Source organism: Panthera uncia, chromosome E1 (genome assembly GCF_023721935.1).
Source record: "Panthera uncia isolate 11264 chromosome E1, Puncia_PCG_1.0, whole genome shotgun sequence".
Taxonomy (NCBI): Eukaryota; Metazoa; Chordata; class Mammalia; order Carnivora; family Felidae; genus Panthera; species Panthera uncia.
The window spans coordinates 59666103-59685839 of NC_064814.1; the positions used below are offsets into that span (position 1 = coordinate 59666103).

Below are 19737 nucleotides of genomic sequence, written 5' to 3' on the forward strand. Positions count from 1 at the left end.
ATGGCCTTATTGGGAATATTTTTTCACCTTCAATTATTTTTGCCCTCAGTTATTCAACAAATATTGTGCCAGACACAAATCCAGGTGCTGGGAGTAGGGCAGTGAAAACTCTGACCTCACGGAGCTTATACTCGAGTACCGGGAGACAAATATTACACAAGTCTATCAGGCAGCGATAAAAGAAAAATAAGGCAGGGCAGAAGCATGGCGGGGGTGCTGTTTACATAGGATTAGGGGAAGCCACTTGGAGGGAGTGACATTTGAGCAGATTGAGGGAGCTAGCCCTGTGGATATAAATAACTTTATAATTTTTCATACTTTATTTTCTTTCCTACACTAAGCATGCAACACTTGCATAATCAAAACAAATCAAAGCAAGAGAGCTCTTTATATTTCAGGAAAAGATCCGGAGCCTCAGATCTCCAGGTAGAGAAGTAGAGTGTAGGAGCAGGTACAAATACATGGAAAGAAGAACCCAGCGCTCCCCTCCCCGAGGACCCCGCTGCCCCGCAGACGAAGCTGCCGGTGGGAAAGCGAGGCGGGGCTCCGCGGGGTCAGCGTCCCCGCCTGCCGCGTCCCGCTGCACAACCCAGGCTGAAGCTCGGGAGGGGGAGGGGGAGGGGGAGGGGGAGAGGGCGGGGGGTGGGGGGAGGGCGGGGGGGGGGAGAGAAACGCCGCAGGAGGCTCCGCGTCCCTCACTGGACTGCATTTCCCAGGAAGCTCCACGCCTCTCCAGGGGCGGTAAAGACTGAGGCGAGGGCGGGACCCAAGGGGCTGGAAATGAGTCTCCCGGGGCCGAGCTCCAGTTCCTGGGTCGCGCGCGGGCCTTCAGCCTTCCGCCCTCGTCTGACTCAAGGAGGGCGGAAGGAAGAGTTCGTCCTCAGGGGATCCCTTCCGGCGGATCAGGAGCTCTACTCGTGGCTGGGCAAGACGCCGGCTCGGCCCACCAGACCGGGCTTGTCTTTCCCTTCTCGCCCTTAACTGGCCTTTTAGATTTTCAGAGAAATCTGAAAGCACGAATCTAGACACAGACCTGAGTATGGGGGCATTGGTGGTGAGGCGCAGGGCGCCACCGCCTCCTGATTGGCCAACTTTGGAAATTCTCCCCGTTCATTGGCTATCTATCGGGGAGAAGGCGGACTCAATTGGGCGAACGGCCTCCTGGGGCGTGTAGTTCGAGGGCTTGTTGCGGCGCATGCGCCTTGTTGTTTCCCGGCGAGCCCCGCGCGAACTTCCGGCGCAGGGATCTGGCGGCGGAACTAGGAACCCTGGGCGGTTGTGGGCGGTGTGTATCCCGGGGGCGGGACCCGCGACGCGGGCCGCCGAGCTCCGAGATCGACGTCGGGGCTCCGGGCGGCCGGGGTCGGCGTCCGGAGACAGAGGCCGAAGGGGTCGCGTGTCTCTGGGAAGTGCCGGGGGTGGGGACGCGCCTGTGTCCACTACCTGCCCGCTCCCTCTCAGCTGCGCGCAGGCGAGGCCGCCGGGGTCGGAGCGCAGGGCTCCGACCGGGTCCGCCTTCTCGCCCGCCGCGTCCTGCGAGCGACCCTGGTGAGTCCCTGGCCCTCTCCGAGCGCAGCCTTCTCCATGGTCACTGGAGGATGAGGATGGAGCGCGTACCTTTCAGGGGCGTTGCGAGGAGTGTAAGAACAAAGTAAATAAAGTGCTTAGTGTGTAGTAGAGGACTGGAAACGACGTGAATCTCTTACTGGAGCGCATTCGTACCGTGGAATCTCGCAGAGCGGCTAACGAAGAAGCATTGTTAGGTGGAAAAGCAAGTTGCAAAATAGCATGTGCAGTAAGACCTCATTTATGTAAACACCTCCCCCCTCCCACACACACACACTTGGTTTTCCCCGTTTCTATAGATACCTTTTCAATAGATGGACATGGGAAAGTCTGGGAGGTCATATGTTATGCTGTTGATGGGAGGGTGCAACTGAATTGCGGGAGTTTCTCTTTTATGTGTTTCTGTATCGTTTACATCTCCCTCCCCCCTTTATTTCGATGGTCTGCGTCACATTTTTTTGTTAAGAGAGCAATTAAGGAAATTTTCAAAATCCAGACTTTTCAGGAGTATTGGAAGAGTAGTGATGTAAGGGATAAATTTGTGTCATTCATTCATACGTACCTGTGGATAAATGGCTTAGACAGGTGTCTCTGTGAGCTCTTCGCTGGCACCCAAAGTCCGGGATGTGTTTTGGAATTCGGAAGTTTTCAAATTTGAGAACGATAATACAGTACACATGGTATATCAAGTGACCCCACCAACAAAATTTGCAGCAATAGATAATAATCAAACGTATTAATTACACTTTTTCTCACGGTGTAGGACACCTACAGAAATACACATGGTTCGTACAGCTTGATGAATATTTCCAAACTGAATACATACAAAAATGTTTTTGCTGTAAAACATGTGAACATCTCCATTTAGTGAGATAAACGGAGATTATAAATACGCTCATATCAGTAGGCCAGGGAGTAAAAGCCTGGGAGCTTGGGATTTCAGAGCTGAGGATAAGGAGCTATGGACCTGTTTGGGCAGAAAAAAGAGAGTCACAGAAGCAAGGACAGCCTAAAAAAGATGTCAAGGCCAGGAAAGGCCAGGAGCAGGCTGGTGTTTGCTCATGTACTGCCTCCCTCCTCCTTTTTGCTCTTTCCCCAGGAGTCCTCGTCCAGATGCCCACCCGGCTGCCACAGGAGATTCCTCTGGGAGACTGAGGGGCAGGCTCGCAGGCCCAGATTGAGGCCAACCAGTCCTTAGGCCAGGGGAATGGCAGCATCCCCAGAGCCTCAGGATGAGGCTCCTGGGGAGGGAGAAGGGCTGCTGATCGTAAAGGTAGAAGATTCCTCGTGGGAGCAGGACTCCGCCCCGCAAGAAGACAGCAGGGATTCTGAGGCCTGCCGCCAGCGCTTTCGGCATTTTTGCTACAGGGACGTGGGCGGGCCCCACGAGGCCTTCAGCCAGCTCTGGGAGCTCTGCTGCCGCTGGCTGCGGCCCGAGCTGCACACCAAGGAGCAGATCCTGGAGCTGCTGGTGCTGGAGCAGTTCCTGAGCGTGCTGCCCGGAGGCGTCCAGGACTGGGTGCGCGAGCGGTGTCCCGGCAGTGGTGAGGAGGCCGTCGCCTTGGTGGAGGTCCTGCAGAGGCAGCCGGCGAAAGCGTGGCCACAGGTGAGGGGCCCCTCCCGCACCCAGGGCCCCTGGATGGCTCCTGGCTGAAGGGAGGTGGCCGTCTCCTCTCTTAGAGGAAGTCCTCCCTGGAAATGAGTCCTCCAGGGGTGGTAGGGATGCGGGGCCAGAGGGAGCATCCGCAGGAGTACATCATAGCAGGTGTTGCGGTTCTGAAAGACACTGTCCAAATGAGTCGTTTAGTTTTGGTGGCTTTGGAGGGCAGCAGCAGGATCAAAGTGGGCGTGTTCCAGGAAGGCAGATGTTAGCTCCACACAGGTTCTGCAAATGTTCATCCGTGTTCTGCTGTCGGCCGGGCCCTGGGGGTACAGTGATATGTGTCATGACAGCACCAGAGTGGGTGTGAGAAGCTAGCTGTCTGTGTGAACCCTGCTGTCTGGGGGGTGTTCGATTTTGACCCTTGGGGAGGTGCTAATGAGTGGCTGGGGTGTGGGGCTCACCCTTGGCCTGGAGATCTGCCCCCACATCCCCTTAGTAAGTGGCTCTGTGATTTTGGCTTTTGGGGGCTGTTCTTGCCTCATGCTTGATCGGGGAGTGCCCTCGGGCACACAGAACATTCTCCTCTGGATTTTCCCGGGACCCATATTGATCTCCTTCCCCACGCCCCTTCCTCCTGAGGGACGTGTCCTGTGTCTCCTTCCCAGGGATTAAGCTCTGTCTCCCCCGTCCGATCTCGGTGCTGATGAGCATGTTGTGGTTCCTGCACAGGAAGTGCCCTCAGAGGAGGTGGAACCCGAGGCCACAGTCCAGGGACCCCCAGCCAAGGGGCTTCCCGTGAAAGTGGGGGCACGAAGCTGGCCACCTGTACTCTGGGAGCAGCACAGCCATGGCGGTGAGTAAGCTTGTGGGCCACAGGTGGCTGGGCAGGGGCCTGGCTCCTTCCCGCTTGTTGCCTTGAGGGTAGCGGGAAGGTTATTTCTGTTCTAAGGAGCCTAGGAAAGTGTGCTTGTGTGTGTGTGTACATGTGCGAGATCTGGCCCCTGGCCTGGGCTGGCCTCTCTGAGGGTCTCTTCTTTTCTTCAGCCCAGCTGCCTGCTCTTAAAGAGGGGAGTAGCGGAGAGAACACCGGTACCAGCTTTGCCTCTGACGTCCACGTGAGTTTCTAGTCCCTGTGTCCCCTCTGAGGCCCTCTGTGCTGTCAAGTCCCTAAAATGAGCCTCGCCTTCTCATCAAGACCTCTTTTATCCATCTTGGTCCTGCCTGGACCTGTCCTGTTCCCCATCCCAGCCCCCATCTTGTCCCCACCCATGGCTTGCCTGGGGAGCCCTGAGTGGCAGTGCCGAGCCAGGTTTTCTCCCCTCACTCCAGGGACCTGTGACGTTTGGAGACGTTCCCTTCTATTTCTCCCGGGAAGAATGGGGGTCCTTGGACCCTGCTCAGAGGGATCTCTTCTGGGACATAAAGCGGGAAAACTCCCGGAATGTTGCCCTAGGTAAGCAGCGGGTGCAGCCAGGATCCCTGGGGTCCTTGGCTCTTCTGAACTGGAGGCAGCACCCTTCCTGGGGGGTCCAGCGCTGGATGGTTGGCCCAAGCAGGCCACACACTCCTCTGCGTCCCGCTGGAATCCTCAGTTTTCCCACACCAGTCTTCGAGCTGGCTCGAAAGTGGGCTTTTCCTGGGCCTTTTCAAGAGCACTGGCTGGTTTCTTATTTGTGTTAATGTTCGTTTTTCTTTGCCTGTGAGGGTGTGTTACCATGTGAGGGGTGCTTGCAGCGTGCCCACACTGTGCTGAGCTCTCATAAGGGCATTTTCCTGTGATTCTCACAGCCTGGTGCGTAGAAGTGTTGTCCCGGCTCCCACACAAGGGATCTGAGACTCAGAGAGGCCAAGGGACTCTGAAGTAGTTGTGAGGTCCCCTCGCCTGCCCCACGAAGAGGTGCTGACAGTGAGAGCAGCTGCCGGACCTGTGCCAACGCCTGGGCCCCGCCCTTCAGGGGCCACCCTCCTGGGGCCCCTCTCCAAGCTAGAGGCTGTCTGAGCACTGTCTGGGGATCATCTCATTTAATCCACATGACCCCATGGGAAGACGAGGATCACTCCCTATTGAACTCTGTTCTTGAGTCAAGGGACAAAAGCTGGTGGGGTGAGAGCAGCCACATAGGCCGAACCCGTGTGGTTCCTCAGTTTCTGGTAAGAAGCACTGAGAGCTTGGATAATCTGCAAACTACCTAAATCGATTCAGTTCTAGAGCTTGCAAAGCCAGGGTTCAGACCGTGGGGCACCGGGCCCCAGTGCGGACACGGGGGTGGAAAAGTCAGGGGTGTGATCAGGAAGTGTCTCTGCAGGCAGATCAGCCCAGCCGGACTCCTTCCTTGCCTCGGCCTCCGAAGTGTTTCTCTGCGGGCATTTTATCAGGCCCCTATTTTACGGACGAGGAAGCTGAGGCTTGGGTCTCTGTAGCCCAGGGCTTTCTGATCCTGAGTCCCGTTTCTGCCTCGCCCCAGCTCTGGTCCCAGAACCCAGTGGAACCGAAGAGGCCGCCCCCTCTCGGCTTGCAGGCTTGGGGTCCGAGAGCCAAAGCGAGCAGTCCCGGCTGGAGGAGGCCGCCACGGCGCTCCAGGGCCAGGCCGGCGGTGGCGGGGGCCGCGGCGGCGACGTGACTGTGTCCTGGAGCCCCGAGGAGGCCGAGACGTGGCGGGGCGAGGCCCGGCCGGGGGCGCCCCTGGCGCGGGCCGCGGGGGCGCGGAGGGGGCGGCCGCCCACGCGCCGGAGGCAGTTCCGGGACCTGGCGGCCGAGAAGCCGCACAGCTGCGGCCAGTGCGGCAAGCGCTTCCGCTGGGGCTCGGACCTGGCGCGCCACCAGCGCACGCACACGGGCGAGAAGCCGCACAAGTGCCAGGAGTGCGAGAAGAGCTTCCGCAGCTCCTCGGACCTGGTGCGCCACCAGGGCGTGCACACGGGCCAGAAGCCCTTCTCCTGCGCCCAGTGCGGCAAGAGCTTCAGCCGCAGCGCCTACCTGGCCGACCACCAGCGCATCCACACCGGCGAGAAGCCCTTCGGCTGCAGTGACTGCGGCAAGAGCTTCTCGCTGCGCTCCTACCTGCTGGACCACCGGCGCGTGCACACGGGCGAGCGGCCCTTCGGCTGCGGCGAGTGCGACAAGAGCTTCAAGCAGCGCGCCCACCTCATCGCCCACCAGAGCCTGCACGCCAAGATGGCCCAGCCCGTGGGCTGAGGGCTGGCGGGGGCCGCGTGGCCCAGCCGGGGACGGGGCGGTGTCTCCCCCCACTCCGGGCTTCTCCACCCGTGGGCGTGGGCGGCCACCATCCCTGCGCCCCTGCTCGGCTCGGCCCCTGGGCCTGGCCGACACTCCCGGGGAATGGAAATCCCCTGTCTGTCACCTCCTGGCCATTCCCTGTCTTGCCCCTGGGGTTTCTCTTGTCCCTCTGGCTTCCTGAAGCCCCAGCACATTCCCGGCCCCTGGCCTGGTGGGGGGCGGGGGCGGAAGGCCAGGGTGTCAGGGATGTGTGAGGACGTCATCGGCAGGGCTCTGGGTCCCCGCCCCCCAGCCTCGCTTGCCCTGTGGCTCATGTTCCCTGCACCCTGCTGGGGCCCTGGGCCTGGCCCTCTGCCCTGCCAAGCTGTGCCTTCCGGTGGGTGCAGAGGACAAGCCTTGACCCACAGGGTGCTGCCAGGCTCTGGGAGGGACAGCCCAGACCTGTGAGGATCTGGGTCCCCGGCATGGCCGCAGGGGCTTTTGGCCCTACACCCCCTCCCGTGGCCAGGCCCTGACCACTGCCTGTCCGGAGGTGGGGACCTGCCCGCCTCTGCACTTGGCTGACTTGCCCCCAGTGAGTCCCTGAGGGCCACCCCCTGCCAATCTAGTGAGGGTGGTGGTGGCTTCAGGGACAGGAGGCTGACCGTATAGACAAGGACGGGGCCTGTGGAGGCTGGCTGCTCCCCGCTGCTCCCCTCTCCAGAGGTGTGGGCTTTGTAATACTTAACACTAGCACTCTGTCAGCACTTGTCGCTGACTCCTTAAGCACTGCATTCCACAGCGCCACCTGCGTTGTCTGCAGATTGGCATTCCCAGGGACAGACCACAGGCTCTCTAAAGGAGCTGGGCCCTGCTGTTCTCAAAAGGGCAGCAGAGGGCTTTGAATAAACGTGGAAACTTCCTCCAGACTGTTCTGTTGTTTATGTGGCTGCTAGGGGTGGGGGGGACCCGGAACTCCCACTTCTGGGGCTCCTGGCTCGGTTGTCCTGGTGGTACTGGTACTGGGTGGTCACCAGGTGGGGCCACATTCTTGGCTTCCGGGATGGCTGGGTCCCAAATGACAGCCACGAGTGTCCGGACTCTCATCCCTCGTCAGCCAGCGCCTGCCCTGGACCGGGGACAGATGAGGATGGGATAACTGGGGGCACCTGCACCCCCCACTACCCCAGCAGGACAGTGGGGGAGCTGAGTGGGTCTTCGCCAGGCCTCACGGGCGAAATGAGGAAAGGGGCTTGGGCGTGGGGTGTGTGGGGAAGCAGGACTCAAGCCGTCTCAGTGTTCAGATCCCTTAGTGGGAGGGGCCTGCTGCCTGCTGGGTCGGAATGGGCCCTGCCTGTTCCCCACCCAGCCCTTGACATCTGACCCTTCCCCTCCCTGGCCTGGAGCCCGCACAGAAGTGGGGGGTGCACAGTCAGAGGTCATCCTACCCCAGCAGAGCCCTCCCGAAAGGGGGTGGGGGCGGGCGGAGACAGAATGTTCTGTCCCTTACTCTGTGTGCCAGCCCCTCTGGCCCGAGAGCACTTCCTCAGCCAGCTGCCCGTGTAACACTTGCTTCCTCCTGAAGTCACTGCGATGGACCCCTTTTCCCAGATGAAGCGACTGGGGTCTCACGGGGGACACGTGACTCCGGTCAGAGTTTTCTCCCTGTGGGACGGCGCCCTTCACCCCTCCTCCCACCCTTGTGCTCAAGGCTGCGGTGTGCACGTGGGTGGGTGCTGTGCACGGGAGAGTGGGGGCTGGCGGAAGCCGGGCATGGACGTTTTTGGTGCTGGTGGCTGGCTCCGAAGGGAGACGCTCCCGTGTAACGAGATCAGATAGGAGGTGGGCCGGGAGCTAAGAATAGGATTGGGCATATGCTCCCGGCTCAGGTGAGGGTGTGCCAGTGCCAGCCAGAGAGGAGCCCGCTGGGGCCAGGGGACAGAGCAGGCCCTGGGGCGGTGGAGCCCGAGACCCAGGGTTCCAGGGAAAGGGGCAGAGTCCGGCTCAGCTCATAAACAGAACTGATAGGACAGGGCTGGAGGGGGGAGGGCAAGGACTGGGAGCCAGGGCGTTGGCATGGGGGTCAGGGGGTAAGCTCTGTGCTCAGAGGAAGCCCCCACCCGGCCCCCATGGCTTTCCTGGTGGCTGGGACCCTGCAGGTGGCCTCACAGATCGCAGATGCTCGAGAGAGCCTGGGAAGAAAGGTAGCCGGGGCGCTGCCTGGGCCTAGCCTGTTCCCGGCTCTCAGCGGAGCCCCAACCCGGTGCAACTCTGGCCTTGCCTCCCCAGGGGAAGTACAGCATGCGGGGCCCAAGGGTGGCCCTGACCCTCAGCAGCCCTGAGGTGTCAGCCTCTATAGTCGCTGTCCTGGAGGGCGTGTTCCGGACCCTGGGCTTTGAGAGCTGCCAGAGGAGGGAGGCCTCTGTCCAGGTGAGTCCTCACCTGCCTCCCGCCTCCACGCCCACCCCAACGCCACCACCACCCCTGCTGCTGGGCCTCCCTGGACTCAGGCCCGGCCTTTGCTCTTGCCCTAGGGCTTCCTTGGGGAGCTGGCCCCTTTCCGGGAGCAGCTGGATGCCCTCGGGGGCCCTGTGGGCTGTGCCTTAGTGGCCTTGGTGGCCCCCAGGGGGCAGCTGAAGCAGCCCCAGCAGCTGGTCCGGGAGCTGAGCCGCTGTGGGGCCCTCTGGGGCCGCCCCAAAGTTTTCCTTCTGCTCTCAAGTGCTCCTGGGGGTGAGTGGGCTGGGCAGGGACCCTGGCAGCGGGACAGTGCAAAGCAGAGGTGGAGGAGGGCAGGGGGGCCGAGACCCACCTCTCTGGCCAATGTGCTGTTCCTCCACCCAGCTGCCCCCGAGCCCGGAGCCTTCCTCACTGGCTTGAGCGAGCTGTGTGGCCGCTTTCCTCACTGGTCTCTGCTGCAGCTGCTGACCGAGGTCAGGGGCCCAGGTCTGGAGGGGAGTTCCTGGGAGGGGGGCTGTGCCAGTCACTTCCCCTGGCTCTGCTGTCCTGTCCTGAGCCTGTTAGACAGATCAGTTGGCTTGCACTTCTGCCCACCCCTGTTCACACTTGCGCAGCGACTGTCCTGTCAGACTGGGGGTCCCTGGAGGCCAGAGTTGGGAATGATCCAGGTCTGGTCTGGGCTCAAGGCCCAAAGGTCTCCCTGGGCAGTTGGGTAGCCGCTGGGTGACCCTGGAGGTGAGGGGTGGCCCCTGGCTCTGCCCCACAGCTTTCCCCTGCCTGGCACCCTCGCCACGTGGCACCCCCCCACGGTGAGCCTTCCCAGACAGGCTCCAACCTGCTCTAGGGAGCACCCAGCCCTGTGCACACTGGTCCCTGGGGCGGGGAGTGGTGCCGGGGATGGCACAGCCGCTCTCCACTTGAGGACGCCCCCGATGTTGAACCTCAACTAGGACCTCCCCTTTGTGCCCTCCCCTTCTTTCGTCTGTCTTTTCCTCCCTTAATTCTGGTAGGGGACCCCAAAGAGACTGCAGGAGCCGCGAGCCGGCCAAGCTGTTCCCTGAAGCCAGCGTCCTGTTCCCTCCCGGAACCGTGCCTCCGTGGAGCAGCCCCCTGAGGCGTTCTCTGGCCTCACCCCCGCCCCCAGGTCTTCTGCAGGACAGCTGAAGAGTCTGAGGCCACCTCCTGTCCAGTCCTTCGGAGCTCCTTGCGGGGCGCACTGTGCCCGGGCGACGTGGAGCCCTGGGGGCCCGAGGTGAGGGGGACGGCGTGGGGTGAACCAGGTGGCAGCAGTTGCGAGTGGGAGAGAGGCTCCGGGAGACTTGAGGTGGGGGAGGTGAGGAGCTGGGAAGCTCGCAGACCACGCCGAACGCTCCTGTGCTTGTCCGTAGCCAGAACCCAGCCCCACCGCTCGGTATGACCTGTCCGGGACCAGGGCCGCCCTCCTCCTGTCCGTGATCCACGGCCGGCCCGGGGCCCAGCACGATGTGGAGGCGCTGGGGGCCCTGTGCCAGGCCCTGAGCTTCAAGACCACGCTAAGGACAGACCCCACGGCCCAGGTGAGGTGTGGTGGTGCCCTAAAGGAAGGGCGCCCCCAACCCCAGGACTCCAGCGACTCTCTCCCGGGCCCCCCGCCCCTTGTCTGCCTTCAGTCCTTCCTGCTGCGTGCGTGGGGAGCTCACTCCCCCGCCTCTGGGCGCCCAGTCTCCAGGGCTCCTGCAGCCTCCCACACTGGCTGACCCTCTACTCCTCTGCTCCAGGCCCCAGCTGCACCCTCGAGCTTTTCCTGGGAGGGTCTCGGGTTCCTTCCCTGACACCCGTCAGCTCATTGCCCCTCACGCGTCTTAACTTTCTGGAGCAGCTTCCCCGTTGGGGCCAAAGGCCCAGCTGTAAGAGGCTAGAGACACACGTCACCTCCAGTTGGGCCATGCCTTGTGTTGCAGTGGGGGGTTAGAAAGAGAACTTCCGCTGTGGCCTGAGGTGGGCAGGAGGTGGTAAGTAGGGTGGGCGGGGGCTGGAGAAGCCTCCCCGGAGGGCCACCAGGTATTGGGGAGGCAATGGCCCTGGCCCAGGCCTCAATCTCGTCCCCACCCCAGGCCTTCCAGGAGGAGCTGGCCCAGTTCCGGGAGTGCCTAGACGCCCACAGGGCCCCAGTGAGCTGTGCCCTTGTGGCCCTGATGGCCCACGGGGGGCCACAGGGACAGCTGCTGGGGGCCGACGGGCGGGAGGTACGGCCAGAGGCCCTGGTGCAGGAGCTGAGCCGCTGCAGGGCCCTGTGCGGCTGCCCCAAGATCTTTCTGCTTCAGGCTTGCCGTGGGGGTGAGTGGGGTCCTATCCCCCACCTGCCTCCTCCCGTCCTAGCTTCCCACACCCAGCCCTCGGCGACCCAGGACTTGCTGTCCACCTTCTTCAGGAAGCCTGAGCGCTGGTGCTTTACCTGTCCCACCTCCGGGTCTCTCCGGGCCTCTCCTAGAAGTCAAGTCTACCAACTTGAGCACTTCACCCTCAGCTCTCGTTGTTCACTGCCCTGGATTTTCTAGTCTCATGGGGCTGCCCTGGAGTTCTGGGGGGTGGGCTATGGGCCCCTGGAGACCCCCCCAGGTGTCTGCTCAGTGAAAGGGCCTGTGTGCCCCCTCCTCTTCCAGGGCATAGGGACGCCGGTGTGGGCCCCGCAGGTCTCCCTTGGTTCCGGCGCTGGCTGCGGGCATCACCCACCACCCCCTCGCATGCCGATGTCCTCCAGATCTATGCTGATGCCCAAGGTGGGCGTGCCTTCCTTCTGGAGGCTGGGCTTGGCGGGGGGCTACTGGGTGGCCTCTCTGGCCTGCATTTCCAGGGCTCTGAGCTGGGGGCCTGCCGCCCCCAGCATCCTCTTGGCTTTGCCAAGAGGTTGGGAAGGAAAACCTTCCTAAACTGCAAGGGCCTTTGAAAATCGAGGGCTTCTTCCCCTGCTTGAGCCTCGAAACAACCTCGGAGTCAGGAAGGTGAAATAGCTCTTCTAAGGTCACAGAGCCGATACGTGATGGGGCTGAGCTTTGAGGTTTTGTTTGGTTGTTTTTAGACTGCAGTTCTGATTTGCCTTTTCCGCCCTGTGTTCATTCCACTGCCCTGGGTGTCCTTGAGCCGGACTGAGGGGGCAGCCCCGGGGCTGGTAGAGTCCCAGGGTGCTGGGTAAATGCTGGTCTTTCTTGCAGGCAGCTCTCCCTTCCCCACTGCAGGGAGCTCTGACCAAGCAGACATCCTGACGGCCTACGCAGCTGCCGAGGGTAAGGGGACGGGTCATCAAGAAGCCCTGTTACACGGGGCCCTGCATCCTGGCTGGACATCTGGAGTGGCTTGAGGGACAGCCAGGGCGTGGCAGTTGGGGCACAGGGGCACTAGCCCCTTTTCAGTTAGGCCATCTTCCTCCCATGTCTATTATTTATAATAATAGTAATGATGGTGAGCGTACATTGAGAGCTGACTGTATGGAGGGTTGCAGGTTCCGTGAGGCCTCTGCCCGGTGCCCAGAAGGTGGTAGGTTCACAGTGAATATGTGTTCCACGTTCAATGCAATTGTGTATTCAGTCCACAAATATCAAGCGACAAGTTGTTCCAGAAGCAAGAAGTTCCTGCTCTTTGCACCATCCCCTTGCCAGACCCCTGGGGTCCTGTCTCTTTGCCACCCCCCCCCCTTTTCCCCCAACAAAGAGCCCCTGGGGATTGGAAGGCCGCGGTCCTGTCCTGACACTCTGACCCTGGTCTTCTGGCCTAGGCTGTGTAGCCTATCGGGATGAGACAGGCTCAGACTTTATCCAGACGCTGGTGGAGGTCTTCAGAGCTGACCCTGGGAGAGAAGTTCTGGAGCTGCTGGCTGAGGTGTGTCGGGGGAGAGGCAGAGCCCTGGGGAGGGGGGCTGGGTTCATCCTTCTCGCCATCTCTTAACTCTGTCCGTGAGCCACACTCGCCCCTCGGTGCTGGGCGCTGGCGGGGCGAGATGGACGGCAGTTATTAGCCACATACACTCCCTTTCCGCCGCGGAGGAGACGGGCGGAGAGAACCCGCCTGTCACGCGGGGCCCCTGGGAGTTGCAGTCAGGCGCAGAGTGAACCTGCAGGGGCTGTGGGCCGCAGGCTTTATGGGGGGGGGGGTGCCCCCTGCTTCCTGCAGGAGGAGCTGATTGGCTTGTTTGAATAATTTCACTACCTGCAGGGAACTGAAGCCCCTCAGGTTAAAAAAAAAATGTTCATGTTTATGTAATTATTTTGAGAGAGAGAGTAGCGAGCGGGGGAGGGGCAGAGAGAGAGGGAGAGAGAATCCCAAGCAGGGTCCGAGCTGTGAGCGCAGAGCCCCACGCAGGGTCCATCTCAGGACCCGTGAGATCACGACCAGAGGGGAAACCAGAGTCAGACGCTCAACCGGCTGAACCCCCCGGGCGCCCCCTGAAGCCCCTCAGATTGAGGCCAAGTGGAGCGTGGCTGGGTCTGACTGGCGTGGGCCTCGCAGGTCAACCGGCGGGTGTGTCAACTGGAGGTGCTGGGTCCCGACTGCCCGGAGCGCCGCAAGGCCTGCCTGGAGATCCGCAGCTCGTTGAGGCGCCGGCTCTGCCTGCAGGCCTGACCGCGCGCCGCTGCCCCGGGGGTGCGGCCGGTGGGAGCCACAGCCCGGCGCCGCCGCGGACTCCACCCGCGGCCCCCCGTTCCTCATCTGTCAGTGGGGGCGACAGCCCGGGCGGGGGCTCGGCCGGCGTCTGTGCATGACCGAGAATGCGTCCGCTCGCAGGGAGGCGGGGCAGCGGGAGACTGCAGGCAGGGTGCTCGGCACCCAGTAAGGGTGCATCTGTGCTCCCGGGAGCCAGGCTGGGCCCTCCTTCCTGCGGGCGGAGGGCCTGAGGAGCCCAGCACGGGCCAGGCTGGGCTGGATGTTCCGAGCAGGGGCAGCCGGGGCCCACGTCGCGGTCTCAGCTCCCGCACCCTGGCGGCGCCCCGCGCCGGGGCCGCGGAAATGCAGGAGACGCGGTCAGAGTCTAGTCTGGAGCCATGACACTCTGGACCGAGCCCTGCAGGTGGATCGGTACTGTGAATGAGGGGAAACAGGGCCTGGGGAGCGCTGGGCAGCTCCCGACTCAACGCGCTCCGGGGCCACGCGGGGGAAGAGCTCCAAAGGCGCCTGTTAGGGCAGGAAGGGCCTGCGCGGCCTCACCGGGGCTCGAACTCGTAAGTACAAGTCAGGGAGGGCGGTTCTCGCGGAGCCGCCTGGGCTCCTCTCGGCGCCGGGCCCCGGCTCCGCCCACATAGAGCCCGAGGGGGCGGAGCTCCTTGCCAGTAGGAGCATGCGTATTGCGGTACAACACGCAGGCGCCTGAATCCGCTTTATGAGAAACGCGGTGGGAGTGCCACCGGCGGGGCCGCGTGGCCTAATGGATAAGGCGTCTGATTCCGGATCAGAAGATTGAGGGTTCGAGTCCCTTCGTGGTCGCTGCGCAGTTTGTTTTTCTCCCTCCGCTTTGCCTTTTCCCTCGGTCGGGACTGCGCCCTCCGCGAAACCCTAGGTCGCCTGGGCGGTGCCCCGCCCGCTGCCCCGCCCTCGGGCACCTCGGCGGCCGCCGCGCGCCTGCAAGGGCGGAGCTCAGGAGGCAGCGCCTGGTCCGCACGCCCGCGCCGCCGAGGAGCTGCGAGGCCCACCGGTGGCCGGAACCTGAAGCCACCGGCCGCGAGTCCCGGGGCCCACTAGGGACTGGCTGCACGAATACAGTCCTGAGGACCAGAGCTGTAACAGATGAGAGGTTGGACCTTTGGGCGCGGGGGGCGCGGGAATTGTTCCAAGGGCTCAGGAGACAAGTGCGTTCCAAACTATAATAGATTATCGTGATTAAAAAAAAGTTTTGGAAATTCTGGTGACGGTTGGATGATATTGTGCATGTAACTGATGCCACTGAATTCATTTGTACGCTTAAAAATGGCTAAATTGGCTATGGCGTTATATACACATTTTTAACAGAATAAAATGTTTTAAAAATCTAATAGATTATTTGGATTTCTTGCAATGATAGTGTACCCTTAAATGACTAGTGTGGATGTATATTTAAACGTTTAAATATAAACAATATGCCCAGGGTTGGGTTATCATTTTACCTGGGGAAAAAATGTCTCCACTTGAGGAACCGTGTTCTTGCCAAAGGATTCTGGCTAAGCCAGCTCACCTAGGTGACTTGACCTCCTCCCACCTGGTGACCCCTGGGGCAGTGGCAGCCGGAGCCCACATTCCGGAAGGTGCGCGCAGGTACCCTGGGGTCATGTGGGGTGTTACCGTGTTTGTGGTGCTTCGGTGGTTTGAAGCTTCGTTAGGACCAACATTTTGGAGGTGAGAAAGAACACCCATCCTCTGGTGGGAAAGCTAACGCTGGGCTCTCATCCTCACGGGCACAGCCAGCCGGTCAGATACGGGGCCACTAGGGAGGCCACTGAGCTCTGTTAAAACCGCGGAGACCTGAGTCCAGGTAACACCTCTTGTCTGCGGGCCAGTGTAGGGAGGAGGACAAGGACAGGGACGGCGCTTTTCCCACTCTCCCGGCTGGCACCCCCGTCCTCTCCTCTCCGACATTTTGCATAGCCAGCTCCTTCTTGCTAATAGATAGTTACCAACGAGCCCGGATTCTCCCGCAAGGAGAAGGAAAGGGCTCGCCCAGGCTTTGACGCCCAGGCTTCTCGCACCCTAAGCGAGGATCACACCGTAGGCCAAAGAGCTGAGCTGACAACCTGTGGCCCCGGTTCTTTAGGCTCCATCTGCGCGTGCGCGGTCCCTCAGGGGTCCCAGGACGCTCAGGAGCGGGTGAGCGCCGGGTAAATGCGGGTGCTGAGGGGCAGGACGGAGGCCGGGACGGAGCGGGGAGGCTGTGCGTCATTTGTGGGAACCACGGGGAGGTGACCGAGAGACTGGTCTAGGACCATTACGAGGCATCTGCCGCCGGCCCCGGTGGCCTAATGGATAAGGCATTGGCCTCCTAAGCCAGGGATTGTGGGTTCGAGTCCCACCCGGGGTACGAGGGGTTAAGTTTTAGACCTCTGCCAAAGAAAAAACCGAATCAATTCCCTAGTGGAGGAAGCAAGTTCCTGGAGTTTTTCCAGACGCAGACCTAAGCTACTGACAATCCACTGCAACTCTATTTTCTAATAAGGGGTGCGCGTTTCCAGCTTTCACAAAAGAATACTTGCGTCGTTCAAATGTTTCAAATAACCATCCATTCTAGCATCCTTTTCTCGTAATATAAAGGAATAATTGTTCGTTTTCCCAGGTGTATTAATTTTATTGTGGTTTCATATATTTTTAAGAGTTCTTATCTTTTATAAACAGATCCAATCATTTAGAGATTAAATTATATGACAACTGTTGTGCTTTAAAACAGCGGACCGAGTGCTGATTATGGTTAATAATATGTTCTGCATACCTGAAAGTTGCTGTGAGAGGAGATCTGGAGCCTTGTCACCACGCACACAGGAAAAGTAACTATGTGAACAGATGGATGTGTTGACTTCACAGTGGTAAATATTTCACAAATGTATTGGTAAATAATTGGTAAATATTTCACAATCACATTGTACACCTTCAATATATTTCATTGTTATTTGTCAATTATATCTCAATAAAGCTAGGGAAAAATAATGAGTTGGATGGAGGTGTAGACGAAACAAGCCTATCTGTGAATTGATAATGGCTTAAACTGAGGGGCAGGACACATTATACTATTTCTCTGCTTTAGTGCATGTTTGAAATAGACCATAATAAAGCTTTCTCTCTCAGGGCCCCTGGGTGGCTCAGTCAGTTAAGTGTTGGACGTTGGCTCAGGTCATGATCTCACGGTTCATGAGTTCAAGCCCCGCATTGGGCTTTGTGGTGACAGCTCGGAGCTTGGAACCTGCTTCGGATCCTGTGTCTCCCTCTCTCTGCCCCTCCCTTGCACATGCTCTGTCTCTATCTCCAAAAATAAGCAAACATTAAAAAAAAAGATAAAAATGAAGTTTTCTCTCCTTTTTATCCATGCAATCTCTGTCTTCATCCCGAGGTAAGAATCTCCCAAACTTCGCGACAGGAAGCGGAGTAAAATCAGCCTCCTATTCCACGTGCCCGTAGAAAGGATGACCACTGGAGCTTTATAAACACACAAAAAATACAGTTCTCTTTTGCCTTTAGAAACCACGAACGAGACTCTTCTGTTCATCCAGCTTCGGCCTTGCTTCTTCCACTTTCCCAAACATCCGGGGCCCCGTTGTCCCCACTGGAGTCAAGGACCTCATCTCAGTGCCGTGTCTCCCATCATCGTGGGCGACCTGAAGAGAATGGGGACCACAGAGCTATCCAAGGGTGCTGCTGCTTCCCGCTTCCCTCGCTGACATCTCTCAATGCCTCACTGAGAGGAATGTTCTCTGGGCGCTCGGGGGCGGGGGACGGCTGTGCCCGTCGTGTGTGACACATCCCCGCCAGCACTGCCGTCTCCCTGTCTTTGGCTTCCTTTCTCTGCTTGATGAAGTTCTCACACGTGTCTCCTTAAACATAGGCTACCACGCAGCTCAACGCTGAGCCAACCAACCAAGAAACCTAAGAGAGCCACAGTCAGCTGCACAGGGTAACGTGTTAAATACAGGCTTTCTGGGAACTGCCCCCCCCCCCCAGGTCAATAAATTCACCAGCCGCAAAGCCAAGTCGGATCTCATCCTGCTCACTCCAACACCCTTAGCTTCATTCCCACACAGATCCCCTGGGTTTCTGCTGGCATACAGGAACACCACTGCCAATTCTTTTGGTGTCTAAGGGATTTCCTCCCGGGTCAGCTCTTGTCCTCACCGCCCACAGCGTGCTGGTCTGACTTCGGTTATGGGGCACGGCTCGCGAGGGTGGTGGGCGTGGGCTTGGCGGAGGTGTGGCCTCCCCTTGCGAGACCGCCGCTCCAGCTGAGATGATGACAGCACGTTCAAGCGCAGGAAGGCTACTCTCCGCAGATTCCAGGCTGATTTTGCTGGCAAGGAAGCTCCAAGTGGCTGGGGGCATTCGAGACCCCCCCCCCCCAGAGGTCTCCATGCCTTGGGCTCCACTTCTGCATCACCGTCGCCATTTCTTTCACACAATAGATGTCCCGAGGCTGGGAACCCAACTTCCATTGTCATTCTACAACGTGCACCGTTTACCTATGTGTTTGATCTTTAGCCATATCAGCCCTGCAGCTGTGAGAGACGATTTGGGCTGAAGGTTGAAAGGTCTGGTTTTGTCATTTTCTTTCAGTGAGCCAACCAGCGCCCCCAGAAGAACCCCTTTCATGCCACTATCCTCAGAATCACCTTTACTGCCACGGCAGTATAGGACGACAGCCGCAGGGTCCTTCAGGGCGATGCTTTGGTCAGCACGCCATCACAACCGACCAGGTGGCGTGCGGCTCGATCTCGATGCCACCACGTGCTGTGGATTACCAGCAACCCCTTTCCCGTTGGCAAGGAGCTCAGTGACATTTGAGCCCAAATTCATTACCAAATCAGGGTCCAGGCAGCAGTCAGAAAACCCATCCGTGGGTGTTGGGGAGAAAGAGGGAAGGTTGGTAAAAGGGCACAAACTTCCCATTGTAAGACCAATAGGGTGAGGGGATCTCATATACAGCATGGCGATGATAGTTAATACTGTATCGTATGCTTGAAATTTGCTAAGGGAGTGGATCTTCAGTGTTCTGACCACACACACACACACACGGTGACCTTGTGAGATGATGCATGTGTTAATTCACGATTACCCTGTGTTGATTATGGTAATCATTTCACAATGTATACATATATCAAACTATCACATCAAACACCTTCAGTATACACGGTTTTTGTCAATGATATCTCAACGAACCTGGGGGAGAAAAGAAAAGCCATCTGTTATTTTAATGAACCATGATTGAATGAACGATGATTCACTAGATTCAAAGAGTTGCTAATGGGGCAGTAAAGAAGGCCGAAAGCAGTTACCACCTATAGGGCTGGGGGGGGGGCAAGGGAAGAGGTTGGGATTATTAAAAATCGAAGCTTGGAGAGGGCCTTAAGGAGCTGAAAAGCAGATGTTGGAGAAAGAGTGCGTCTCAGCTGGGATGGGTGTCTCTGAGTTCAGAGGAGGGTCCCGTGGACCTCAGGCAGCTTGTGCCGGAGTCTCTAATGAGCCGTGACGAGGCTGATTCTGTGAGTGTTCGGAAATGTCAAACTGGATTCAGTTGTTATTCCTGGGATGAACCGTTGCTGCCTGGATAGAACGGGTGGTGGTGGCGGGAACAGAAAACAGGAAGCAGGGACTCCCTCCTCCTCCAGCCTTTCAGTCTATGCCTCCTGTGGGCCAAAGCTAACAGGGATCGGCTGGTAAAGCAATCACCAGGTAGGGTCTGGAAGGGTGAGTTGGAAGCTGGCGATAGCAGCGTTCTAATCGGCACACCTGCTCTGTCCTGCTTCCTGAAAGTGTTCAGGAATGAACCCATTACTCAGAAATCCCTGCCTCGGGCTTGCTTCTGGGAAACTTGTCCTTCAACGGTTGGAGCCGGACTCTAAGAATGAGATTCTAAAGTGGAACCACCCGCTGGCCGCCTGGCCCGGAGGACACAGCACCCGTGGTGGGAGGGTTTTGAGAAATGCAGAGCAGGTGTCGAGACTTCCGGCCTTGTGCTGACCGGGGAGAGACCAGAGGAGCTGGGAAGTGAACTGCCCTTGTCCCATGTCTCCGGGTGCCTCACAGACACAGCGAAAAAGAGCTGGTCAAGACCGTGGGATTATGCGGCTGTTGTTGTCTTTTTTTGGTAAGTTTCCATTTTTAATTCCACTTAGTTAACATTCAACGTAATATTAGTTTCAGGTGTACGATATCATGATTCAACACTTCCATACATCGCCCTGCGCTCATCAGGCCA

The 19737-nt window shown here is 59.1% G+C and overlaps 1 protein-coding gene and 2 non-coding genes across 3 annotated transcripts; all 3 read left to right on the top strand.

Annotated features, from left to right (window-relative positions):
• The first annotated feature begins 1247 nt into the window (after positions 1-1247).
• ZNF213 (zinc finger protein 213) lies at positions 1248-7308 on the top strand. Its single transcript, XM_049637382.1, has 6 exons — positions 1248-1548; positions 2666-3172; positions 3899-4022; positions 4214-4284; positions 4499-4622; positions 5635-7308. The coding sequence occupies exons 2-6, from the start codon at positions 2774-2776 to the stop codon at positions 6363-6365; spliced, it is 1449 nt and encodes a 482-aa protein (XP_049493339.1). The 5' UTR covers positions 1248-1548; positions 2666-2773; the 3' UTR covers positions 6366-7308.
• A 6916-nt stretch (positions 7309-14224) lies between these two features.
• Positions 14225-14297, top strand: TRNAR-CCG (transfer RNA arginine (anticodon CCG)). The gene has a single exon. It is a non-coding gene; the product is annotated as a tRNA-Arg (tRNA).
• Positions 14298-15788: 1491 nt separating this feature from the next.
• Positions 15789-15861, top strand: TRNAR-CCU (transfer RNA arginine (anticodon CCU)). The gene has a single exon. It is a non-coding gene; the product is annotated as a tRNA-Arg (tRNA).
• The last annotated feature ends 3876 nt before the right edge of the window (positions 15862-19737 follow it).

Excerpts from the sequence above, each read along its gene's own strand:
- ZNF213 (XM_049637382.1), top strand. The coding sequence starts at position 2,774 with ATGGCAGCATCCCCAGAGCCTCAGGATGAGGCTCCTGGGGAGGGAGAA. Across the intron at positions 4,285-4,498 it reads GCTTTGCCTCTGACGTCCAC|GGACCTGTGACGTTTGGAGA; the intron begins GTGAGTTTCTAG and ends CCCTCACTCCAG. Across the intron at positions 4,623-5,634 it reads CTCCCGGAATGTTGCCCTAG|CTCTGGTCCCAGAACCCAGT; the intron begins GTAAGCAGCGGG and ends GCCTCGCCCCAG.